The sequence below is a fragment of the Grammomys surdaster genome, unplaced genomic scaffold, assembly GCF_004785775.1.
Source record: "Grammomys surdaster isolate TR1022 unplaced genomic scaffold, NIH_TR_1.0 264, whole genome shotgun sequence".
Classification (NCBI taxonomy): domain Eukaryota; kingdom Metazoa; phylum Chordata; class Mammalia; order Rodentia; family Muridae; genus Grammomys; species Grammomys surdaster.
This window is the reverse complement of record NW_021604705.1, coordinates 7,337,745-7,358,838: the sequence shown is the minus strand read 5'-3', so window position 1 is coordinate 7,358,838 and position 21,094 is coordinate 7,337,745. Positions and strand designations below refer to the sequence as shown.

Here is a 21,094-nt window from a genome sequence, read left to right as displayed (position 1 = left end):
GTTAATGCTCTTATTGAGTGTTTTGGGTGTTGGTGACTGGATTAGGTTTTAAGGAAGTAGTCCATTATGAAGTATGGGATTTATGTTCATCTGTCAAGTTCTGATGTAGACAGGATGTCTTGCCTAGATGCCAGTACTGTGCTATTGAGATGGTTTAGCTAGCAAAATATGACCCAAATAAATCTCTTTATCAGTTACTGAGCCTTAGGTATGATCATATAGCAACAGAAAACAGAAGAAGACAGTTGTATCTCATCTGTTGTCTCTACTCCTATACGAAGTTGACTTCAGTCTTCTATAAGATTAGAATTCTCCTGCTCTTAGAAAGCCAAGAAAAGTGATTTCTGCAATCATGTGCATGTAGGTGTGCCTGTGCCTGTGCATGTGCACTGGAAAACATATTTCTTAAATGGAAAACGTTCCAACTGAAAGAACAGCTATAGAAAGGAGGGTGAGAAACACCCTTCATCCAGGTGTAGTCTAGGAAAAAAAAACTTCAATTCCAAGAACTAGTGAAACCCTTAGAAGAGTTTTAAGATACAATCAACCTATACTTAAAGTAAATAACTATGAAATAACAACAAAAAAATAGGTGCAGCCGACATGTGTGCTGAAGAGCAGGCTGGGAGGAATAAAGGCAAGTGTTCAACCCTGAGTTGTGGATGGACTGAATTCTCCTAGGAAATCATGACTTTAAATTTTTTAAATTTAAAAGCTGCATATTGCTTGAAAGGAACTACACTAAAAAAATAGATTGAAAATAGAAGACAAGAGTCAGGTGTGATGGCACATCACTTTAATCACAGTATTTGCAAAGTGGAAACAGAAAGATGGGTGTTCAAGGCCAGTATAGGCCACATAAAACAATGTGTAAAACAGAACAAAATAAAACAAGAAAAAAATGGTAAATACATAGGAAGGTATACAGATGACAGGTAGGTAGGTAGACAATAGATAAACAGGTGGTACATAGATACTATAGATAGATGATGAGACAGATAATACATACATATATGAATATATACACTTATATGCACATACATATATATGCATATATAATAAATAGATGATAAACACTGAGATCAGTCAATGTTAAAATACAAAAAAGAACTTGAAAACTCACTTCTGTATTCAAAATGAAATGTCCTCTACTAAAACAATAAATGTGTGAGAATGAAAACTCTTGAAAATTAATTTCTGAATACATGATAAAATCATGCATTTCATCACATAGGTAATTTAATATATAAATTCACTATGTCCACAAAGATTAAAATTAATCAGATTCTACCTTGAGTCTTTCTCATTTCAGGAACTTTAAGAAATGATGATTTCTAAAAACTCAGCTGAAAGTTTTAATTAATTTCTAGGATCAATGTCATAGAGTAGGGGTTCATCTTAGTTGGCGTTTCTACTGAGTGATAAAACACCATGACCAAAGCCAACTTAGGCTGGAAAGAGTTTCCTTCATCTCAAAGCTTGCAGTCCAGTATCCAGGAATTTCAGGGCAGGAATTGCAGGTAGTAACCAGGTGCCAGGAACTGATGCAGAGTCCATGGAAGAGTGCGGTTTACTTCTTGTTTAGCCTGTTTTCTTTTTATTTCTTTTTTTTTAATGAGTTAATTTTATTTATTTATTTATTTATTTATTTATTTATTTATTTATTTATCAAATCATAATTTTACTTATTCACAGGGGTTATAAACACAAAAAGGCATGACATGGGTAAGGGGATGACGACGGAGTGTGGGTGTTCAGGGGGGTACAGATATCTTTCAGAACAGGATATCGGCTGGGTGAAGGTTCAGAGGACAGGTCACTATGACTCCGCCTATGATTCACTTGTCCTTATCTAAGTTGGTACCATCTGCCAAGGCTACCTATTTACAAGATCTATGACTACTCAGGCTGGTAAATTTCTACAAAGTATCCCCTGTCTGGGAAAAAAAACATCAGGATGGGTATGGCCCTCATGCCTCCCTGGACAATGACAGGGGGACCAGAGCCATTACAAAGTCCCCTTCAATTACTGGAGGTCAGACCTCTATCCCTTCAGAAGATTAGAATCGCTACAGCCCTTCTATACTTAGAGAAGGGAGGAGATGTCAGGGGCAGCCCTGATTATACACTGAAGGCCTAAAATCAGCCAAAGGCCTAAAATCAGCAATAGGCCTGACAAACATGTATACTAACACAAAGTCTTGGGTCTCTGTGGAAAAACATTGTAACAGATGGCTATAATCTATTGTAATCAGCCTGTTTTCTTATTGCATCCAAGACCACCAACAAAGCCATAGCAACGCCCACAGCAAGCTGCCCCACAACCCCCACATCTGCATCAATAATGCACCACACACTTGTCTACAGGCCTTTTCTCAAATGAGGTTTGAGAAACATAAAACTAAGCATGTGGGTTTATTTCACATGTTTGCTTTCGCAGCATGGGCTGCATGGTGATTCCAGGTATAAAAAGGAACCTTCACAAAATAAAAACTATAACATATACCATACCTACCAAAGGACACACACATGTTTTTAAAATCTATACTTACAAATTTTAAACAGAATCAGTGAGTTACTGAAGAGAACATATCATAAAAGATGTTGTCTTAAATTCTGTTACACAGAAGTTGCTTAATTTCAGAGTTGAAAATGAAAGCATTACTGAGTACAAATCGGCTAGGTCTTCAACAATACACTTTACTCAATGGTGTTTATTTGCATTTGTGGATATGTTCCTGATAACTCAAATAGTTTTGTTAATTACTAAGTACTGTCATAAACAGTCATTAATAAAATTTTTTCTCTGATTAGAACTGAAAAATGCTATCAAACATTCTAATCTTGCCCCAGTTATCCTGTCATTCCCAAATTCTTACAAAGAAAACATCCAGATTCTTAAGATGTTACACACCTGTCAGAATGTTTTCCCTCTCTGATAAATGAGAGCCAAATGTAATAGAAAGATATAGTATAGTATAGTCTGAAAACTGGCCTGTACTATGTCTACGTATCTGTGTTTACATAAGCTCCCACAATTACCCAGAAATCTTCTGAGATGCACTGCTTCTTAATATGCGAACATTCCTTTCTCTTGTACTTGCTGTCACTAAACATAGAAGTAGGAAATTACTATTGTCACACAAACAGAGCAAAAATGTACACTGTTGGCTCTGTGTGTAATGGACGCCTACTTATGTGGCAATAAAGGCCAGGCAGATCATTGGGATAATTCCCCTGCGAGCATTCAGCTGAGAGGAAAAGTATGGTCTGCCTTGACAGGAACTGCTTTTAAGTCTTTAAACTGTCCTCCTTCCAGTATTTATTCCCTGTGCCTTGCACGCAGCTGAGAAATGGTGTTCTGTAAGTCAGGGGCACGCTGAAAATACTCAAGACGAGCAGAGGCCATGCAGGCAACTAACATTCAGGAAGTTTTCTCAGGACAGGCATTAAATGACACTTGCTCCTTCTTAATATGCTGATTTAGCTTCCAACAGTGATTGGGCAATTGCTGTGAAGTGTCAGCTAAGGGCCAGAGACTGCCATTTAGATGAGAGATTTGATCATAGAAGTATAGCAACCTTAGCAGCCCTGGTGTTTCTGGCCCTGTGGCTGGCAGAATTTTGACAGCACAGAAATAAAAGAAAGAGCAATGCCCAAAAGATAGCAGGCACAGAATTCTAGAGTGCCAGTGAACAAGTAACCGGGGCCGAAGAATGACTGTGAATATGGTAAATACCCATAAATTTAACAAAAGCTGAAAATCCTAGAGTTTACCTCATACTCTTAATACTCTACGGATAAGCCCAGCTGGCTCCAGGTTTCACCTGCCCCACATCCATAATATCTCTCCTCTTTCTCCATATACAAGTCCTGAAGTCTCACTATTTGTAATTAAAAATTGTTAATTAAGTGCAGCTACCAAAAAAATTGCTGATCTCAGCCCCTATAAGAATGAGTAGCTGGGACATCAAGATAAATCAGCAGATATTACTCATCTCCAGAGGCATAGCTTGACATGGGCACACATGCAAGTATACACACACACACACACACACACACACACACACATTTTTTCTAGTGGCTATAATCTGTATGGTCATGTCCTTGTTGCATAAGCTTTAACATCTACACACGAGTTTCTCAAAATACCCATAAGTAGTAACCGTTCCAGTAATGCAGGACTTGTAGGTGCTCTGAAGCTTTTCATACTTTATATATAGGTCAAGATTACTACTCTTAATGATGGGTTTTATGACCTCTTTGTCCATCTTAAGCATTTTGGAGTGAATGCTTAAGACAGGAAAGAAGTCTCCAACACCTTCTCATTTGCTTCTTGCCAGATTCTTCTTCCTCTTCTAGTCCTTCTCTTTCCTTACACACTTTGCAATTAAACAAGAATAAGCGATGATACCGACTTCTATACTACATATCTTATGCAAAATTATATGTAATTTTATTTGAAAACAAGTTACAAACCTGGAATTAAATGAATGTGGATGATATGCTTTAAATACAAGCCTAAGGCTACTGCCTGATCTCGTCCTCAGAACCATGTACTAAGGAGAGGAAGTCAGAGAGGAAGAGTGGGAAGCAAAAAGGAGTGGGAGGAACGAGGCTAGAAGCAATCTATCAGTTAGAATCATGTCTATGGAGCTTTCAGCAGAGAGTTTGAGAAGTACACATGCTCTGCAGAATGAAGAGAACGGACTCCATATCACTGTGACACAAGGACAGCTTAAAGGCCAGTTCTGGACATGGGTTAAAACATCAAAGAACCAAACCGAAATAAAGTCCCTAGCATAGTTTCTGGTATACGATAACCACATTCAATTAATTACTCTTGTTTTAATTACTCTTCTACTCTGAGGTCTCATATAAGGCCCTTGATATGTTTTGACATTTTGTCATTTAAACTGAAAAATATTGTCACTCTGCCGAAGCTGTGAGGATTCATTTCATATCAGTGGCTATTATTAGTGAGTCAAAATACAGTAACCAACAAAGACGTCCCAAATAATAAATTTAACTACATGGTTCTCATCTGTTGTTTGGAAATGCCCATTTGAAGAGTAGAACATATTATATGCAATAAAATGTAATGATAATGAACATGTTCTGCAATGCAGAAACTTGGTAAGATGAACCTACCAGTGAAAAGGCCACGTGAACATCCACATTCTAAAGAATTGGTCCAAGCGCATGCACATCAGAGCAAATTATTTAATTATTTTCCTGCTTAAAAGGCCACATTATGTCACTGCGCTTGGGATAAAAACGGCTTAGGCGATAATATACAGGGCAATAAATTCTCTCTAAATGCTCTAGCTAGCAAATGAGTCATTATTATTTATTACTGGCCCTTTACATCAGCAGACATAGAATTTCTCAGTGTCAACAGTCAGGGGGGACTGTCTCACAATCCACCCGCATTTACAGGAAAAGCTATAATTGAGGAAGGAGGAGTCCAAGGACTAAATGCATAAATTAAGCAGGGACGAAGTCTTCTGTGACTAATGCCTCAGCTATCAAGGCAAACGGTTCTTGCTCTCAGTTGGGTGTTAAGGGTGTCAGTTGCTCCAGAATAAGAGCATTGAGGTCACACAGCTGGAAGGCCCTGTGCCTCTAAGGTCCTGCGCTCTGTGCTGCCTGTACTGAGATAGTACACACAGGATAGATCACAGGACCTACATCTGTCATCACTCACTGCAACTCTAAGGACAAGAGATTTGTAAATACATTTTGGGGACAGATGTTTGGCACAGCCAGTCTGTTCATTTTGAACTGATCATCTTGTCAACAACACCAGCATTAATCTACAGATGAGGATTAGTTGTTGGCATTATTATGACAATTAAGAATATATTTATCATTTAAAGTTAGGTTCTCTTTATAGAACCCATTTTTACTTATTATCCAAGGCCAAATGTAACCAGGTCATTCTTATCCAAACCAATCAACAGTCCTGCATTTACACAAACAAGACAGGAAGAGAAGAAATTAATAGAAGTAAACAGTTCCATTTCCTTCAAAAGAATACATCATCTACTTTCTGACTCAATTGCTTGACTTATAAGATATAATTTTTACAAAGTAATCAAAAGATATGTGTGTATACATGGATATCTATACATATATACATATATAGTTGATATTAATAGTGCTCATAGCACATATATACACATACACACACATGTATTTATATATGCATATATGTACATGCATATAAACATGCAAATGTATATATGCATAAAATATATACATGTACATATGTACATATGCATATGTATGCATATACACACAAGAATGTATGTATATATACATGAATATGTATGCATGAATATATATGTGTGTATGTATGTATATGCCTGTATATGTACACATATATCTGTATATATGTACAGACACACACACATACACATATATATGGGCTATAAACAATATTAGTATGAATTATTTAAAAAATGAGCATCCTAAATACCAGTAGAACTCATAATAAGTAATAAAATAATGTAGTACTAAAAAGCTATTCAAATATTTAAATATATTTATATGAAAATCTCAATGAAATATTGATAGGTAGCTCCCTCAACATACACACACAGATGCACACCCACACATGCACAAACACATAGAGATTCTAAAGGGCAATCTGTCAACATAAAATCACACCTTTCTCTGCACAGAACCCCCTTACATTCTTACCAAACCTCCCCTGTAGTGAATGCTAAAAATATTTTCTACCCCTCAGCCGACATTGCCACACCTTCTATTACATTCTATTATTTAAAGCACGTGCTGTAAAAATACACTTACTTATGTACAAACACAATGTTAAAGGATATTGGACTTATCTAACACACCACAATTAAAGACTAAGCTGGTTTTCTGTAACTAGATCTTCTGCAATTGAATAATTATTAACTTGAAAAAAATACTTGTATCATCATGATGATAAAAAGTAAAATGATAGACTCTGACCTCTGTACTTCAAGAAACCAAAGAACAATATGTGAGAATTTCTAGCAGCCATTACCAAAGGAAGGTTCCAGAGTTTCTGCACATTGAAGCATAGGAAAGCCTGGATTTTATATTTCCATCACTTGACACGTGATATTCACATGGTTTGGGCTTCATTGTGTAGCAGGAACCTACACAGATCATACAAGGATTATGACTAACCTTCAGACAAAGTAGTACATCACTACCTCGTAAGGTCCTGCTAGGAATAAATGGAATAATGTGTATAAAGCAGTTAACACAGGCCTGTCAATCATTACTGCTCAGCAGCTAAGAGTCCACACTGCTTGGCAAGAGAGCAAAGTCAGTGGTAGCTCCTGCTTCCTCAGCACCCTCACACACACACACACACACACAATCACAAGATAGATCATGACCCAGAAGTGTGTTATCCAATGTCAACATACAATGGAGGGATAATAACACTGGTTTAAATTACACAGGGATATGGCTGGATTTTATAACTGTGACAGCTTAGCCATTAATGCTATTTTGAAAGAGAATAGCCACCGTTATCTTGGCTTACACATGAATTTGCTTAAAAGGAGTAGGCCCAGAATTCCCACCTCAATGCAAGATTTATGATTCTAATATTCCTTTATTAAACTATCAAAAGGCTCCATCATGCTAATAGTAATGGAGTCCAGGGGTTTTAGGGAAGTAAATGAAACTTTTTTTTGACAAATATATGTCTTGATTTCACAAGCTTGGAAGAATTATGTGGTGTAAGTTTAAATCGACATATCTGTATAGAGTTGTCTACATTGTGATACCATGGGGTGGTATCATGCATCTCATGAAGATTCTGTCTGCACATTTCTCAGAAAATCAATTCCTAGAGGAAGGTCAATCTCTATTAATTTCCAGAAGGATAATCAAAGATGAATGGGAAGAGAAAAACATTAACATAAAAAACAACGTTAAACCTTAAGAATCAGAGCACTAGTTACAGTGGTTAAATGGTGTTTAATGTTAGCAATATTACTTAGCTGAAGTTCAATACTTGTTTTGGAGTTGGGAGATGTTACAGAATTACTTAAATATTTCTTTATAAGAATCCCAGAGGGCAGCCTTGGGTGAGCACTGTTTCTGTAAATTTTTTTTTTCCAATCAAACACTATTAACAAGCGTTTTCAGATTTGGACGATTCTTTGGAGAGAGTTTGCTAGTCTGTGAAGGTGGGAAAGGAATGATCAATAGTTTGTTTGTTGCTTGCTTTTTCTCTCTATGTGGTGTTCTCTTTCAAGTATTAGCACATGTATCTCATTGGTCGTCATACTGTCTCAAAGCTGCCTTCATTTAAATGGCCAAATTTGGCAGCTATCCTGAGAGATCAAGCACTTTCCAAGTAGTTAAGAACTTCCAAACCTTGATCCAGTTCTACTGTTAACCACCTACACACAGGACCAGCCAGCCTGCCACTCTTCTCACAGAGATTTGCTTTCTGAGTCGGCTCACACCCAGAAAGCCCACGTTTGCTCCGAGTCTCTGTGGATACCATTCTGTGGATACCATCAAGGTCTCATACTTGACCACACAAAGTTCTCCGTGCTATGAGCCCTACGACTCCCATCTCCATGTCTTCTCTTTTACTGTATATGCATATATTTCGATGAGTGTGTACACGTGTCTTCATGTTCATTTGTTCAGAGATACATAATACACATGTGAAGTCTAGAAGACAACTTTGGGTGTGTTCCCCAAGCACTGTCCACTTTTGTTTTGCTTGCTTGTTTGTGAGACTGGTTGTCATTTGTCTGGAATTCTCCCTGATCAGGCCAGGTGGCTGGACAAGTCATGGGGATCTACCTGTCTCTTTAATTTCAATGGCCAAAAGTATTGCCTAATGTATCTGTATCCACCCACACTGCCAACTACTTAATAAAACCCAAACAAACAAAAATACATTTTACTAAACCAAAATATAAGTATAATAAGCTCTGGATAAATAATATAAATATAATAGAATATACGAGATAATGAACACCGGTCCTCCATCAAACAATGAATACAATTGCTAGCAAGCAATTCTTTTAGGCCTTATTTAGCCTTCTTATGACAGAAGGAAACATGTCCATCTCTTGGATTTTCACAAGGCCTGCTTTTCAAAGGACTTTCAAGTGGTTTTGATATCTTAATATCTCAGCTTATTTCTAGTGTAAATATTGGTGAAAGTGGATTAAGGGAAGATTTATTTTGCTTCCTAACTTCAAGTTTCAGCCATGTAGACTGGCTCTGTTGTTTTTAGGCTGTGCTGAAGGAGAACTTTATAGCAGGAAACGTGGTTTAGCAAAGCTTCTCACTTGAGGAAGGCCAGGAGGCACAGGGTTGAGAAGAAGCATCACCCCAAGATAAGCCACATCCTTCAAAGTTATACCCAGCCCTAGCCCAGTGATCCACTTCTTACAATAACCAACCCCCACACACACACACTTAATAGTACATTCAGTTTGGGTTCATCACTTATTAAAAAGAGCAAGGCTTGAGCATCTAATCACTGCACTAAAGCCCAGAAGCTAGCAGCCAACTCTTTAGGATACAGGCCTTTAGGAGATAGTCATAGATTCTAATCACAATACTAAGTGTGTTTAGAAGATAAGCTAAGACTGCTCAGATACCACACTGCTTGCACCCTGAACTTTCATTACTAACATCAGTAAAAAACAGAAGAACATGAATACAACACACAGAGCTCTTTCTCGGCTATAAAAATATGACTTCAAAAATAAACATTTTTTTCACAGAAATTACCTGGAAAATTTGTAGTCTATATCTGATTTGCTAAAGAAACTAACCAAATCAGGTGCTGAGTAGCTGCTGGATTCAGAAGCCAAACAAAATAGATGAAAATGCTGACTTCACAAAATTTAAATGCAATAGTCCCATGGGGTCCAATGGAGGCATTATTAGTTTGACTTTCTTGGTCATAATGGTTACATGCTACCTGAACAGAGTGCTTTGATTTAACAGGACCAATAAATTTTGCCAGGATAATTGAGATAGAACATATGGCTAGCAGTGAAGTAAGCTACAATAAGACTTCATATCTTAACTTCTTGCTTCATAAATGATTTGGTGAAACTATGTAATCGGCTTTAGTTTTACACAATGATCTGTGAAAAATAAATGAGTTGCTCTGACAAGAATTAAACTAGTAAAGGGGCACATAAGGAAACAGCAAGATCTCAGTGAGGATACACCGCTGATTTTGAATGGTTTTCTAACTCAGTAATGATGGGAAATTACAGATTTTTGTCTGAAATGCTCCTGTCTCATCTAGAAGGAGGAGAGACGAGTGAACCTAGTCCACAGAGGAGAAACAATGTTAAGACTATCAAAGGAGCCTGGGAATGGCTGTGGACCAGAATGCTACTCAGTAAGTATTCATTATTACTCCCTTTCTTTCTTTAAAATGAATTTTCTCTAGAATTATTTCCCTAAAAATCACATTAAATCTGTACAAAAGTTTTATCAACATAGTTCCAAGAGGAGATATATATAATTTTTATTTTTTTTTACTAAGAGTACTCTAAAAATGCACTGGTTCCATTAAACATTACAACATATGTGCAAAACACACACACATACACACACAACATGGAGAGAGAGAGACAGAGATAGAGAGAGAGAGTCGAAGATCACCTAGAGAGAAAGAGAACACCAGAGTAAGAGTAACTTCTAAAAATCTCTTCTTCCATGATGGAAATAAATCTGTGTAAATATCTTTCCCTTAGCCTGTCTACTAACCATATTTGAATAAGATGACATCTTAGAGGTTTCATAACTTATACTCACCATTATATAAAACTGTTTCACTCCTAAAATGTCTCATTAATTCAATTAAAATATGCAATCTTGGTTTAATATCGGAAGCCAAAACTGACTTAAAATTCATTGGAGGTGGGCATAGTGGTCCTGAAGTCCTAGCTACTTTGGAAACTGAAGCACGAGGATTACACAAGTCTAGTTCAGAAGCAATCTGGAAAGAGTGGTGAGTGCCCATCTCTTAAAATAATAAACAAGCAAATAAATAAGTGTTCATTAACAACTGATTGCCACCTCAATGCAGCTCTGAAGAGAGAATCGTTACCAGGGAGTTCAGCAATGGTTCACTCACATTCATCCTTGGAGTGTCTCCCTGGGCCACCCTGGGTCTACTCTCCAGCTCAGGAAGAGAAGGTTCAGCAATGTCACTGTGAGAAATCTGGCCATCATAGGATCTTTCTTTACTACTTCTGTGTTGATGCCCTGGAATTAGTGGGTGCTTAACACAGACTCTTTTGGGGTGCTTTCATGGACGGTTTGGTGGTATCGAAGACGCTGAACTGCTACACTCTAGTCCCTCAGATCCTATCTGACACTGTATTTTACCCTCTAGAGGAGCTGCCTTTGCCTGGTTAGATGGAGCTGCAGAACAGCTCCAGCCCTTGAGTGCTGTGTCTGCCTAGGTTTGTGCTCAGTGAACTTCTTTCCTACTGCTGTCACTAAGGAGAAATCCAGAACTTGGGACTTCACTTTTAACATCCATAGGCAGATATCAAATAAAAACGAGGAAAAGTAATTTCAACTTTGCATAATGGGTAGTGGATTGCATAGTTTATTTGTTTTTTTTTTAAATCATTGACCTGGAGATATTAGCTAAGTAGTCTACAACATAATTGAAGAAAAGTGCCCTTTTCCACATGTTAAAGAATCATATTTCACATTCTTTTCCATAGAAACTTTTCTCTTGGTCTCTTGAGTGTGGCTAGGTTTAAGCTCTTTGGAAAGATTTTGGGCCAAGATGTAGAATACATATAAATGCACATGTGTATGTACAGACAGGATTTTCAGGCTGCTCTGAAATCCTTATGCATCTGAGGATGCTATTTACTCTGTATCCTCTGTCCTTCCACGATGTTAGTAAAGGATGTTTCATTTTACTCATTTACTCATTTGAATTATGCCTGACAGACTCCTTCCATCTTCATTTTTACTTGATTCTCTCAATCATTGTTCCGACCTCCTAACATCTGCAAACCTAAATTTTGCATTTATATTGCCTTCTCCTTGATTAAGAAATTACATGTGCGTGAAGTATGACTTTTAATTTCTTCTCTACCTTCACACATTGCAGGCTTAATTTGGATTTGATAATAATGTATCCCATAGCTGTCAAACCTCAGCATCTTCACAAAGATAAATTCCATCACCCTGCTCTAACATGCTTTATTAGTAACAATCCTTCAAAAATTTGCTCTTGTATTCTCTTCTTCTTTCCTAGTTTAATAGATAGCTTCTATCCTGAATATAAGCATGCTTCTCTGTCCTCCATTCTCAAAACAATTAAGAACCTGCATCCATAACCCACAGCTGTCCTTTGCTGTCTCCACAGAAATCTAGACAAACTCTTTGTCAATCATTTGCTCCTAGACAATTATGTAACACCACTGTCTCATTTCATTCACATACAGTCTCCTTAATATGCTCTCACAAGAGTAAGCCTGTGAGTTCTTTCACCTAAATTCAGTAAATTTCCACTCTTCTTTGCAACACTAAAGTATCTCATAGTTCTTCTTTGTAATCCTTTCACATTTGTATGGATTGAATTTTTTTCTTTGCATTATCTTTTTATGTTTTTGAAGCCACCTAGATGAAGACTTGAACATCTATGTTTTCACAAACCCTACTGGCTCTGGATAGAGGCATTCTCTAACAGGGGAATAAAGCTGACAAGAAATTCACTTGGAATCATAAGCAAGTTTTAAGACTCAGAAGTCTCTATTAGTTATAAGCAGTAATTGATTCCTAGAGAAAAGTAGATTCTTCAGTGAAACTACCTGCAAATCTTGCAGGACGTTTCATGCATATTTGATATGTCATCACTAATTCTATATTAGGTTTCACAGTGATCTCCAACCATGTTCCCATAAATAACCCTTCACCAATGTTCTCGTAAGTAACCACAATAAATTAATTCATTTAGCAAGCCAGATTTAAGTAGAATTGTAGTTTTAGACTGCCTTTTTTGGGGGGCGGGGGGATGAAGAGACATATGTTTATGTCCCCAGAGGAAAAGTCTTACTGAAATTTGTATCCAAAAAGAGATCCAAAGAACCAAAGGTTGAAAGGAAGAGCTGTATAGCCCTGGCATAAGATGATACAACATGGAACTGAAGGTGGTAAGTCTATGAGCGATGCACACAATGGCAACCCACTTATGGCTACTTTAATCAGACACCCATACTGTATATTGAATGGATTAAGGAACATTGTGGAAGGGAAAAAAGAGAAATGGAAAAGCTAAATCAAGGGGTGGAGATTTGTGTCACTATTTCTTCCAGATTGCAACATCCCTTCATGAAGGGGGATAACGAAGGCTCAGAGATACAAGTTAGAGTTATGACAATTCATAAGGATGTAAAAAGATTGCTGAGCATTTGGTTTCAGACCAGGGACCAGAGACTGAGTTGCATATTTTACATATCAAAGCACACCTGGCCTCCTGGTTCTCCCAGCATCCCTCAGTCTCTACCTGGCAAACCCTGTCCCTAACCTTGAATTTTCCAGACCTTCCCCCAGAGGCTCTTCCATTATAATCCAGACATTTTGGTTTTTCTCTGGCTTTCTTCTTGTTCTTCTTCCTCTTCCTCTTCTTCTCCTTTTCTTCTTTCTGAGAGTGCACACACCCTTTTACTCTTTCTCGTCCACCTACCCATGGTGACTTCTTTGGCCTCAGTCCTTGAGGCCAGTTAACTTGCCTGTCTGAGATCAGCCTTTAATATATTCTAATCAGGCTTGAGTTGGCTCATAACCTATCAGTGAGGTAGACTTTCTTGTGACTCTAGAAGCAATGACCAATCAGTCGCTGGACAGATAAGATTCTTCAGTGGAACTTCAATGAAAAACAAGCAAGCTGTACAGGGGATACTTCTGCTACAGCTTGCATGACTCAGCACCCAATCTGGGATGTGCTGTTCAGTGGATCAGCACGCTGAATCACTCATGCGCTCTTTAAGCAACACAAACAAACTGCTTCATCAAGCTAGGCATGGATGGAATCGATTCAGCTGACTGTTGCTGAAGCCCTTTCTGGTATGAAATGTAGTTTACATCTCCACTGGACAAGTGACACAGTAACATGTAAGAAATGTAAAACTGTTGGCCTAACATTTTAAGAATACTAACTAAACTATTCAGTTAGGTAAATAAGCTAGTCCTTCCTGAAACAGAAAGGTAAACCTATTTTATAGTGAATTAAATTATTTATTATTTTCCTCTTTTTCATTTTCAACTCTTAAGTTGAATATCAAGGTTAAATTAAGAAGTAGAGCAAATTACAGTATTTAAAGCTTAACAATGAATTAGAGCCTTCTTAATTAAAGTTACTGGGATAACGAGAGGGAGAAAGTATATGCCATAATTAGAAAAGTGTCAAAAGAAAAAAATTGTTTATTCTAACCTTGATCCTATTTTCTCTGCACAAAAGGCCTAGAGACAATCATTTACTGAGCATATCCCTGGCCCCAGCTGCTGGTGAACAAAGAGAAGGCTGATTTCATTTACATCCATCTCTCAGGAGACACCATTGGATTGTTTTGTTAAGAAGCTTTCTCTCATGGATTGCTCCTTAACACTTACACCCATTTCAGTCTAGTTCATACTGACATGCATGTGAATAGCATTATTAAATGATTATCTCACTTTTACTCCTAAATATCATTAGACCCAAGATTGTGTTAGAATTAATCCAACAGTGTTCTCAGGACAATCATAGTGATTCAGTTTCTATAGTATCTCTGAAGAAATTCTTAGAAAAATAAAAGCTGTAAAACAGGTAAATCATAAAAAATACAATGACTGAATTTGTCAATGTGGGTGTTAAAGATTAACATAGTGTATTTATCAGGTCAGGATACCTACAAGGCACTAATCCAAACGAAGTATGGCATTGGGACATAACCTTAGAGCACACATATTCCCTCTTCCAAATAAAAAACACAACTAAAACTTCAACATATGTTTAGTTTACCTTGCCACTTCCTATTCCACACTTCCTCAGCGAAACAATAAGTTTGCTAAGTCCGTAAAGCAGCTAGTAGAGTTGGAAACACCCGAATGCCCCCTTCCATTGTCTGACCGCCCAATGGGCTTCAGAAAACACACATTGGCACCACCTGGAAGCTTATTAGAAATGTATCCCCAGCTCCGTCTACTCAATAAAAATCTGCATTTTAACCAGAACCATACGTGACCCGTGTGCATATTATTAAAGTCTGAAAGCACTGCATACATTACTTATTAGATATATTTCCTTGGGCAAAATTTGAAGAGCTCTGAAAGACCGAGTTTCTGTATTGAAAAGTGAGATTAATAATAGTATCTACACCATAGTATTACTGTGAGAAGTAATTAGATCACTCTACTTAGTATAAGCACGTGATAAAGTCTGACATTAACTTCTATTATCTACCTCTTATTTGCGTGTTCATGACCTTTCAACTATGTTTTGAATAAAATCATATGACTACAGCAAGCAGGTAAACTAAAGCTCCTTTAATCCAGATGCCTCTCTTCATATAAGCCTACAGCAAAAGCAGAATTAAATTAATAATGCCATTTGCATCCATTCACGGCATAACATAGCACCTGTGCTTCAATTAGCTTCAAAATATTTCCCTATGAAACCATCTTTTCTATTTTTGTAGAATCAATAAGTTAAACAAAGAACTCAGTGTGCAAACAAACATGAGCCTGTCTCCCAGATACAAGATCTAACTGATTCTATACTAATTAACCATTATGACTTCTACACTCTTCCACCATGCAGGTGAGGTCATCACTGATCCCCTCACAGGATGCAAATAAAGACACTAGTTGTCTTTAAACTAAAGGATAAATGAGAAATATAAAAAAGTCTTTAAAAGCCCCCCATTCCGGTTCCATTAAGATGTGATGTGCATGGTTTTATACAACAGTATCTTATATACATAAATCAGAATCTTAAGCACATTAGTAGAAATCACCTAAACCTATTAAAGTAGAGGTTGCAAACATGTGCATCTCTAAATGTTTTACAGTGATATTCCTCTTAAGTAAACTGAAGACAATAATGCTCTAAGCAAGTTTATCTTACCGTGGACTAGTCACTACTACACATTTAAAATTAAATAAATATTGAACTAGCAATCTGATAAACTAGATATAACAATGGATGTTTCTGATACAAGATCCTAGGATACCTTAAGAACAATAATCAAAACGTTTATAAGCGTCTGAGAGTGTATATAAGAATTTGAGGGCCAAGACAACAGTGTGGAAATCTAACAGGAGCAAGTGGTGGTGTTTGACACACATATAATAAGGACCTAAAAGATCTCTAAACTGGTGGTGGCCAGGGGGTGGTGTGTGCTTACAAATAGAAAGACCAACCATTATAACAATATGGTTGATTGATATAGTTGGTAGCATTTCCCAAAGTTTTTTTTTAATCAATAATAATATCAAAACAAAATCCCAGTATAGATTTCTCAGGTTAATTACATACCCATCATGTATTGCTTGGATACAAAAATTAAGGTTTGAGTAGCCTTAAAGTACTTCTTAAAAGAACTGCATGGCAAAAGATTTAGGTTACCAGCTACGTAGCACAGTGATCAGGGATCAGTAGAAGAAAAAATCTACATAATAAATGGTCATGGGAAAATTAGCTGGCAAAAAAGGTCATTTAAATTGAAGCCAGAAATTACATATTAATGTTTCTACAAATGTATTAAATACTTGAATATGAAAAACAAAACCTGGGAATCATTAGAATTCATCATCTTTTAAAACTTAAAATATGATTTAATAGTAGCAGAGGATTTCTCAAACAGAACACTCAGAAATATTAGTAATATAAAGTTGACTTTGTTAAAATGAAGAATCTATCAAAATACACAACAAAAAATACTAAAGAGTCAGAAAGGAAACTGAAGTTAACTAGTTTTCATAGCACCAAGAATGGACCACCTTTAAACCAACTAAAGAACACAACTGTGCAAATGATATGAATAGATATTTCATTGTTCTAAAGAAAAGGTGACTGAACATATCTCCCCTTCAGAAATTAGCAGAGGGACATCCCATTTTATAGCCATTTCATTGTAAATAATTAAGAACTCTGACATTGTTGCATCTGTTCATAATATGAACTAAAACAACCTTAGATACACCAAGTAGAGTAAGTAATACACTAAGCTGACCAAACTTTTTGGTGGAAAACAACTATCATACTTTTATGAAATGCTTTTCTGAGTCTACTTTTGTCTGGCAAATCTACTATCCTGGACTGAATGTATGATGCTCTTCAAGTAGTACCTAACTATGTACATCATCTTCCTTTATTATTTATTGTTTTATTTTGACCTATGTTCATAGATAGGGATGAACATATTAACAATAAAATTCTAGAAATGAGCAATCTATACTTTTTAAGTTTCTTGTCATTCTGAGTACCATAGTAAAGCCTCACTTCATATTGCCCAGAACATGAATCTTGCTGTTGAGCCAGGATGAAGTCACTTAGTGCAATAACCATCTCAGTTATGACATGGCCATGAAAGTCTCACATGATATAGTCTTTTTCAATAGCATGATGTCTACTGTATTCACCGCATTTCACCACTAAGGCATCACCAAACCATCAGAAGATGAGTGAACACGGTTGAGCAAGGTATTTAGAGATAACTTTTATTTCTTCACTATAATTTTATTAGTGATGATTATTATTAATCTCATGTCAGTTTATAACTAAAACTTGATCATTGTTTAAAAAATACAGTATAATTAGATCAACATACTCTACGTCATCCAATTGAACCTGTCACAGATAGATAGTAAGTTTTAAAAACTGGATTGGTACAGAACATACTGTATGTGCAGTATGTTTTTCCTGTCATTGTTTCTTAAACAATACAATATAAAGAACACCCATGCATCATTTACATTGTCTAGGTACTGTAATTAATCTAGAGATTCCTTAGAGAACACAGAAAGATGTTTGCAGGTTATATGAAAATATGTTATCACAAAGGACTGTGAATCTGTATCTATTGGGAGTCTTTGAACCAATCTCCCATGGACAATTATAGGTACTGGTTAGGGTTCAATATAATTCGAAACTTCAGGCCACTACTAGGTGATATTAGGATAAGGTGGGACTCGAATCATATATAAATTAAAACTAAATGAAAGTCAATGAATTATATAGATACAGTATGAATAAAAAAAAGCAAACCTCTGAAGGCTACATATAGAATGATATATTACTATAACTCAAAGTCAGCAAAAATTTAAACATTATGTAGCAAAGCAAATATATATATAAAGCATATATATATACACATATATATATATATACACACATATATATATATATGAGAAAAAACTTTTGGTAAAAGTTAGAAGTGATTAATCAATTATTTAGCACACTGAGCACCTTGGTAGGAATGTGGGATCATGGGATAGGAGGGTACTACAGTTTATATGCTAGTAATAATAATGAGGTTATGTTTTAGTATAGATTAATATGTGATCAGTGGATTATAGTATATAATAATTCACATAAGTATTTCATGTATCAGCAATACCTCTGATGTATTATAAAAAAAAAAAAGTAATATAATAAAAATAAAGCAACAGGTAGAGGAAAGCCATCTGTTTATGTGGGATTCCATTGATTCCATGAACTCATCAGTTGAACTCAATTACCAAGGGAAAATTGTATATCAAATGAAAACTTCAAACACAGCAAGGAACAAATAACACATAGCAAAGAAGAAAAAACTCAAAGAGAAGTTTCCATCTAAACTCACCACCAGGGCTTTAGATCTGTTGCTCAGAAGTTTCTCAATGTCTCGGGCTGCAATTTCAACCAGCTGGCGTGCATTATTTGGCTCCACAGTATACAAATCTTGGTATTTTTCATAAATCTATGTTAAAGTAAAAAATAATTAGGAAGAGCAACAGCTGTTTATTTAGATACTAATTCCCATTATGAAGCGTCTAAAACCAAAACCAAGTAATTAGAAAGATCTACTCTTTTTACCTTCATCATGATTCTTTTAAGGTTTGGATATATTCCAGAAAAACATGAACAAATAAATGTAAATTTTCTATAAGACAGCTAGATTGCACAAACAATAGGTCAGGCCACTAGTTATAACATAACATAACATGTGTTCACATATACACCATCGGGGCTTAGGCTTTTCCATCATCTGAACTTCAAAACTTGATATTAACTGTCACCCCCCCCTCATTTTAAGAAAGGAGGCCACCCTAGGGAATAAAGAGAAAGCCATACATGAGAGGTCAAAGGAGGTAGACAGGCACGTATGGGCAAGGTAGAAGATGGGTCATACCAAACGGATCATGAGCTCCTTATAGGAAGAAGCCCATTCCCCACTACTGTGGCTTCTTAAGTTTATGGAGAGAGGCCAGCAGGAATGAGAGACTGAGGATGAACTCCCTGCTGTGCTTCACAGCAGTGGACAGAGGCCCTCAGAGACAGTTCACAGCTAGAGAAGTTGAGAAGTTGAAAGACATTGATGTTAAAGTTGTAGATAGCTTGAAAAGGAACATTATACTAAGTATAAGTATTTTTCTGTTTGATAACTTTTTATTTAAATCTCCAAATAAACTATGCCCAAGTTAACGTAGTACATAAAATTAAGATCCAGCCTCATTTCCAGGGCTTGATTTGATGTCTGCAAAAGTATTTTCCTCCGGTGGCATAGGCTCACTTGGTTCACAAAACCTACCCACTCCCAGCAGGAGCAGAAACTGTAAGGGGGTGGGGACAGTAGCATTGCTTGTGGCTGCAGGGTGATCTGAGAAGGAAATCCCCTACGCACTGAGCAGATGGGGCTCACATGCATGACTTAACTATCTTTAATGCCAGGGCCTGGCAGCTTTTTATTGCCTTGTGAAAAGTGAATCCAGGCGTATACCAAAACCAGTTCTACTTGCTTGTGTTATTTTATTTCATTATGTACACATTCTAAAGCCTGGTCCCAGCTGAGCATGAATGTTAAGCAATGGATGTTCGCTTCAACTATACGCAAACTCCCAACCATTTATCTGTCAAAGCGGATGTCAGTTTTCAATGAGCACACACATACATACACATTTATTTATGTATACACTTTGGGGTGTGGAAACAGCTAAAGATTGATCTCAGGGAATTACACATGTAAGGAAAGCACTCAACTATTGAAACCCACTCCTATGACTATAAATTTTAGGATATTATAAGCTAACTAATATTTTTAAGGATGTAGATTGCCATGTGCTCTAAAATAATTTATTTGAACTCAAGTCTTTTGAGCACAGGCTCATTCAGAATATTCCAAGAACTAGTTTTGTGATTTAAAGAAACTTCATAATTGGTTTCACCCAGGCCTCTTACATATCAGCAAATGCCTGAAGCTTTCACAGAATGGATTATCATGTCTTGTCCTAAACACCCTGGCTATCTTTGAAGATTTCCTCCCAACATAACAGCAGCTTTCATTTCAGACTAAAACGAGATTCTAGAACATCAATATGTGAATAGATCAATTGATTCAGGTTACAAATAGATAAACGTCAACATCGTTTTAATTGATCCAACACAGTCCAGCGAAGAACAATACAGCTAATTGACGTGCAATGTACTGGTGCTGTATCATTAGTATCTTGTGCATCTCTCTATAAAGTCTACGCTTTTGCGACAAAGGGAGTGTAAAATATGCCCCACAGTTACTGGAGGTGGATTCAGACCTGCATTTACTAGGCACAGCATGTGTCTCACCTATCATTAGGTGTCTTTAAGAATGAAAATATGCATATATTATGTCTAATGTAGACAGAATATTTTGGAACATTTTCTTTTTAAATACCTAAGAAATACTATAGTGTAACTGATCTTGCTACTTTGTGGGTTTTTCTTTCTATCCTGTATGTCCCCTGATTTCACCCCCTATCACAAAATAGGATTGAAAGAAGGAGAGAGAAAGGAAGGACAGGAGAGAGAGAGAGAGAGAGAGAGAGAGAGAGAGAGAGAGAGAGAGAG

The 21,094-nt window shown here is 36.7% G+C and overlaps 1 protein-coding gene across 1 annotated transcript in view; it reads right to left on the bottom strand.

Annotated features, from left to right (window-relative positions):
- Cacna2d1 (calcium voltage-gated channel auxiliary subunit alpha2delta 1) overlaps positions 1-21,094 on the bottom strand; it is a 405,712-nt gene that overhangs the window by 303,230 nt on the left and 81,388 nt on the right. The window contains exon 3 of the mRNA XM_028776033.1: positions 18,855-18,971. Within this exon, the coding sequence (XP_028631866.1) occupies positions 18,855-18,971 (117 nt within the window). The remainder of the gene's footprint in view (positions 1-18,854; positions 18,972-21,094) is intronic.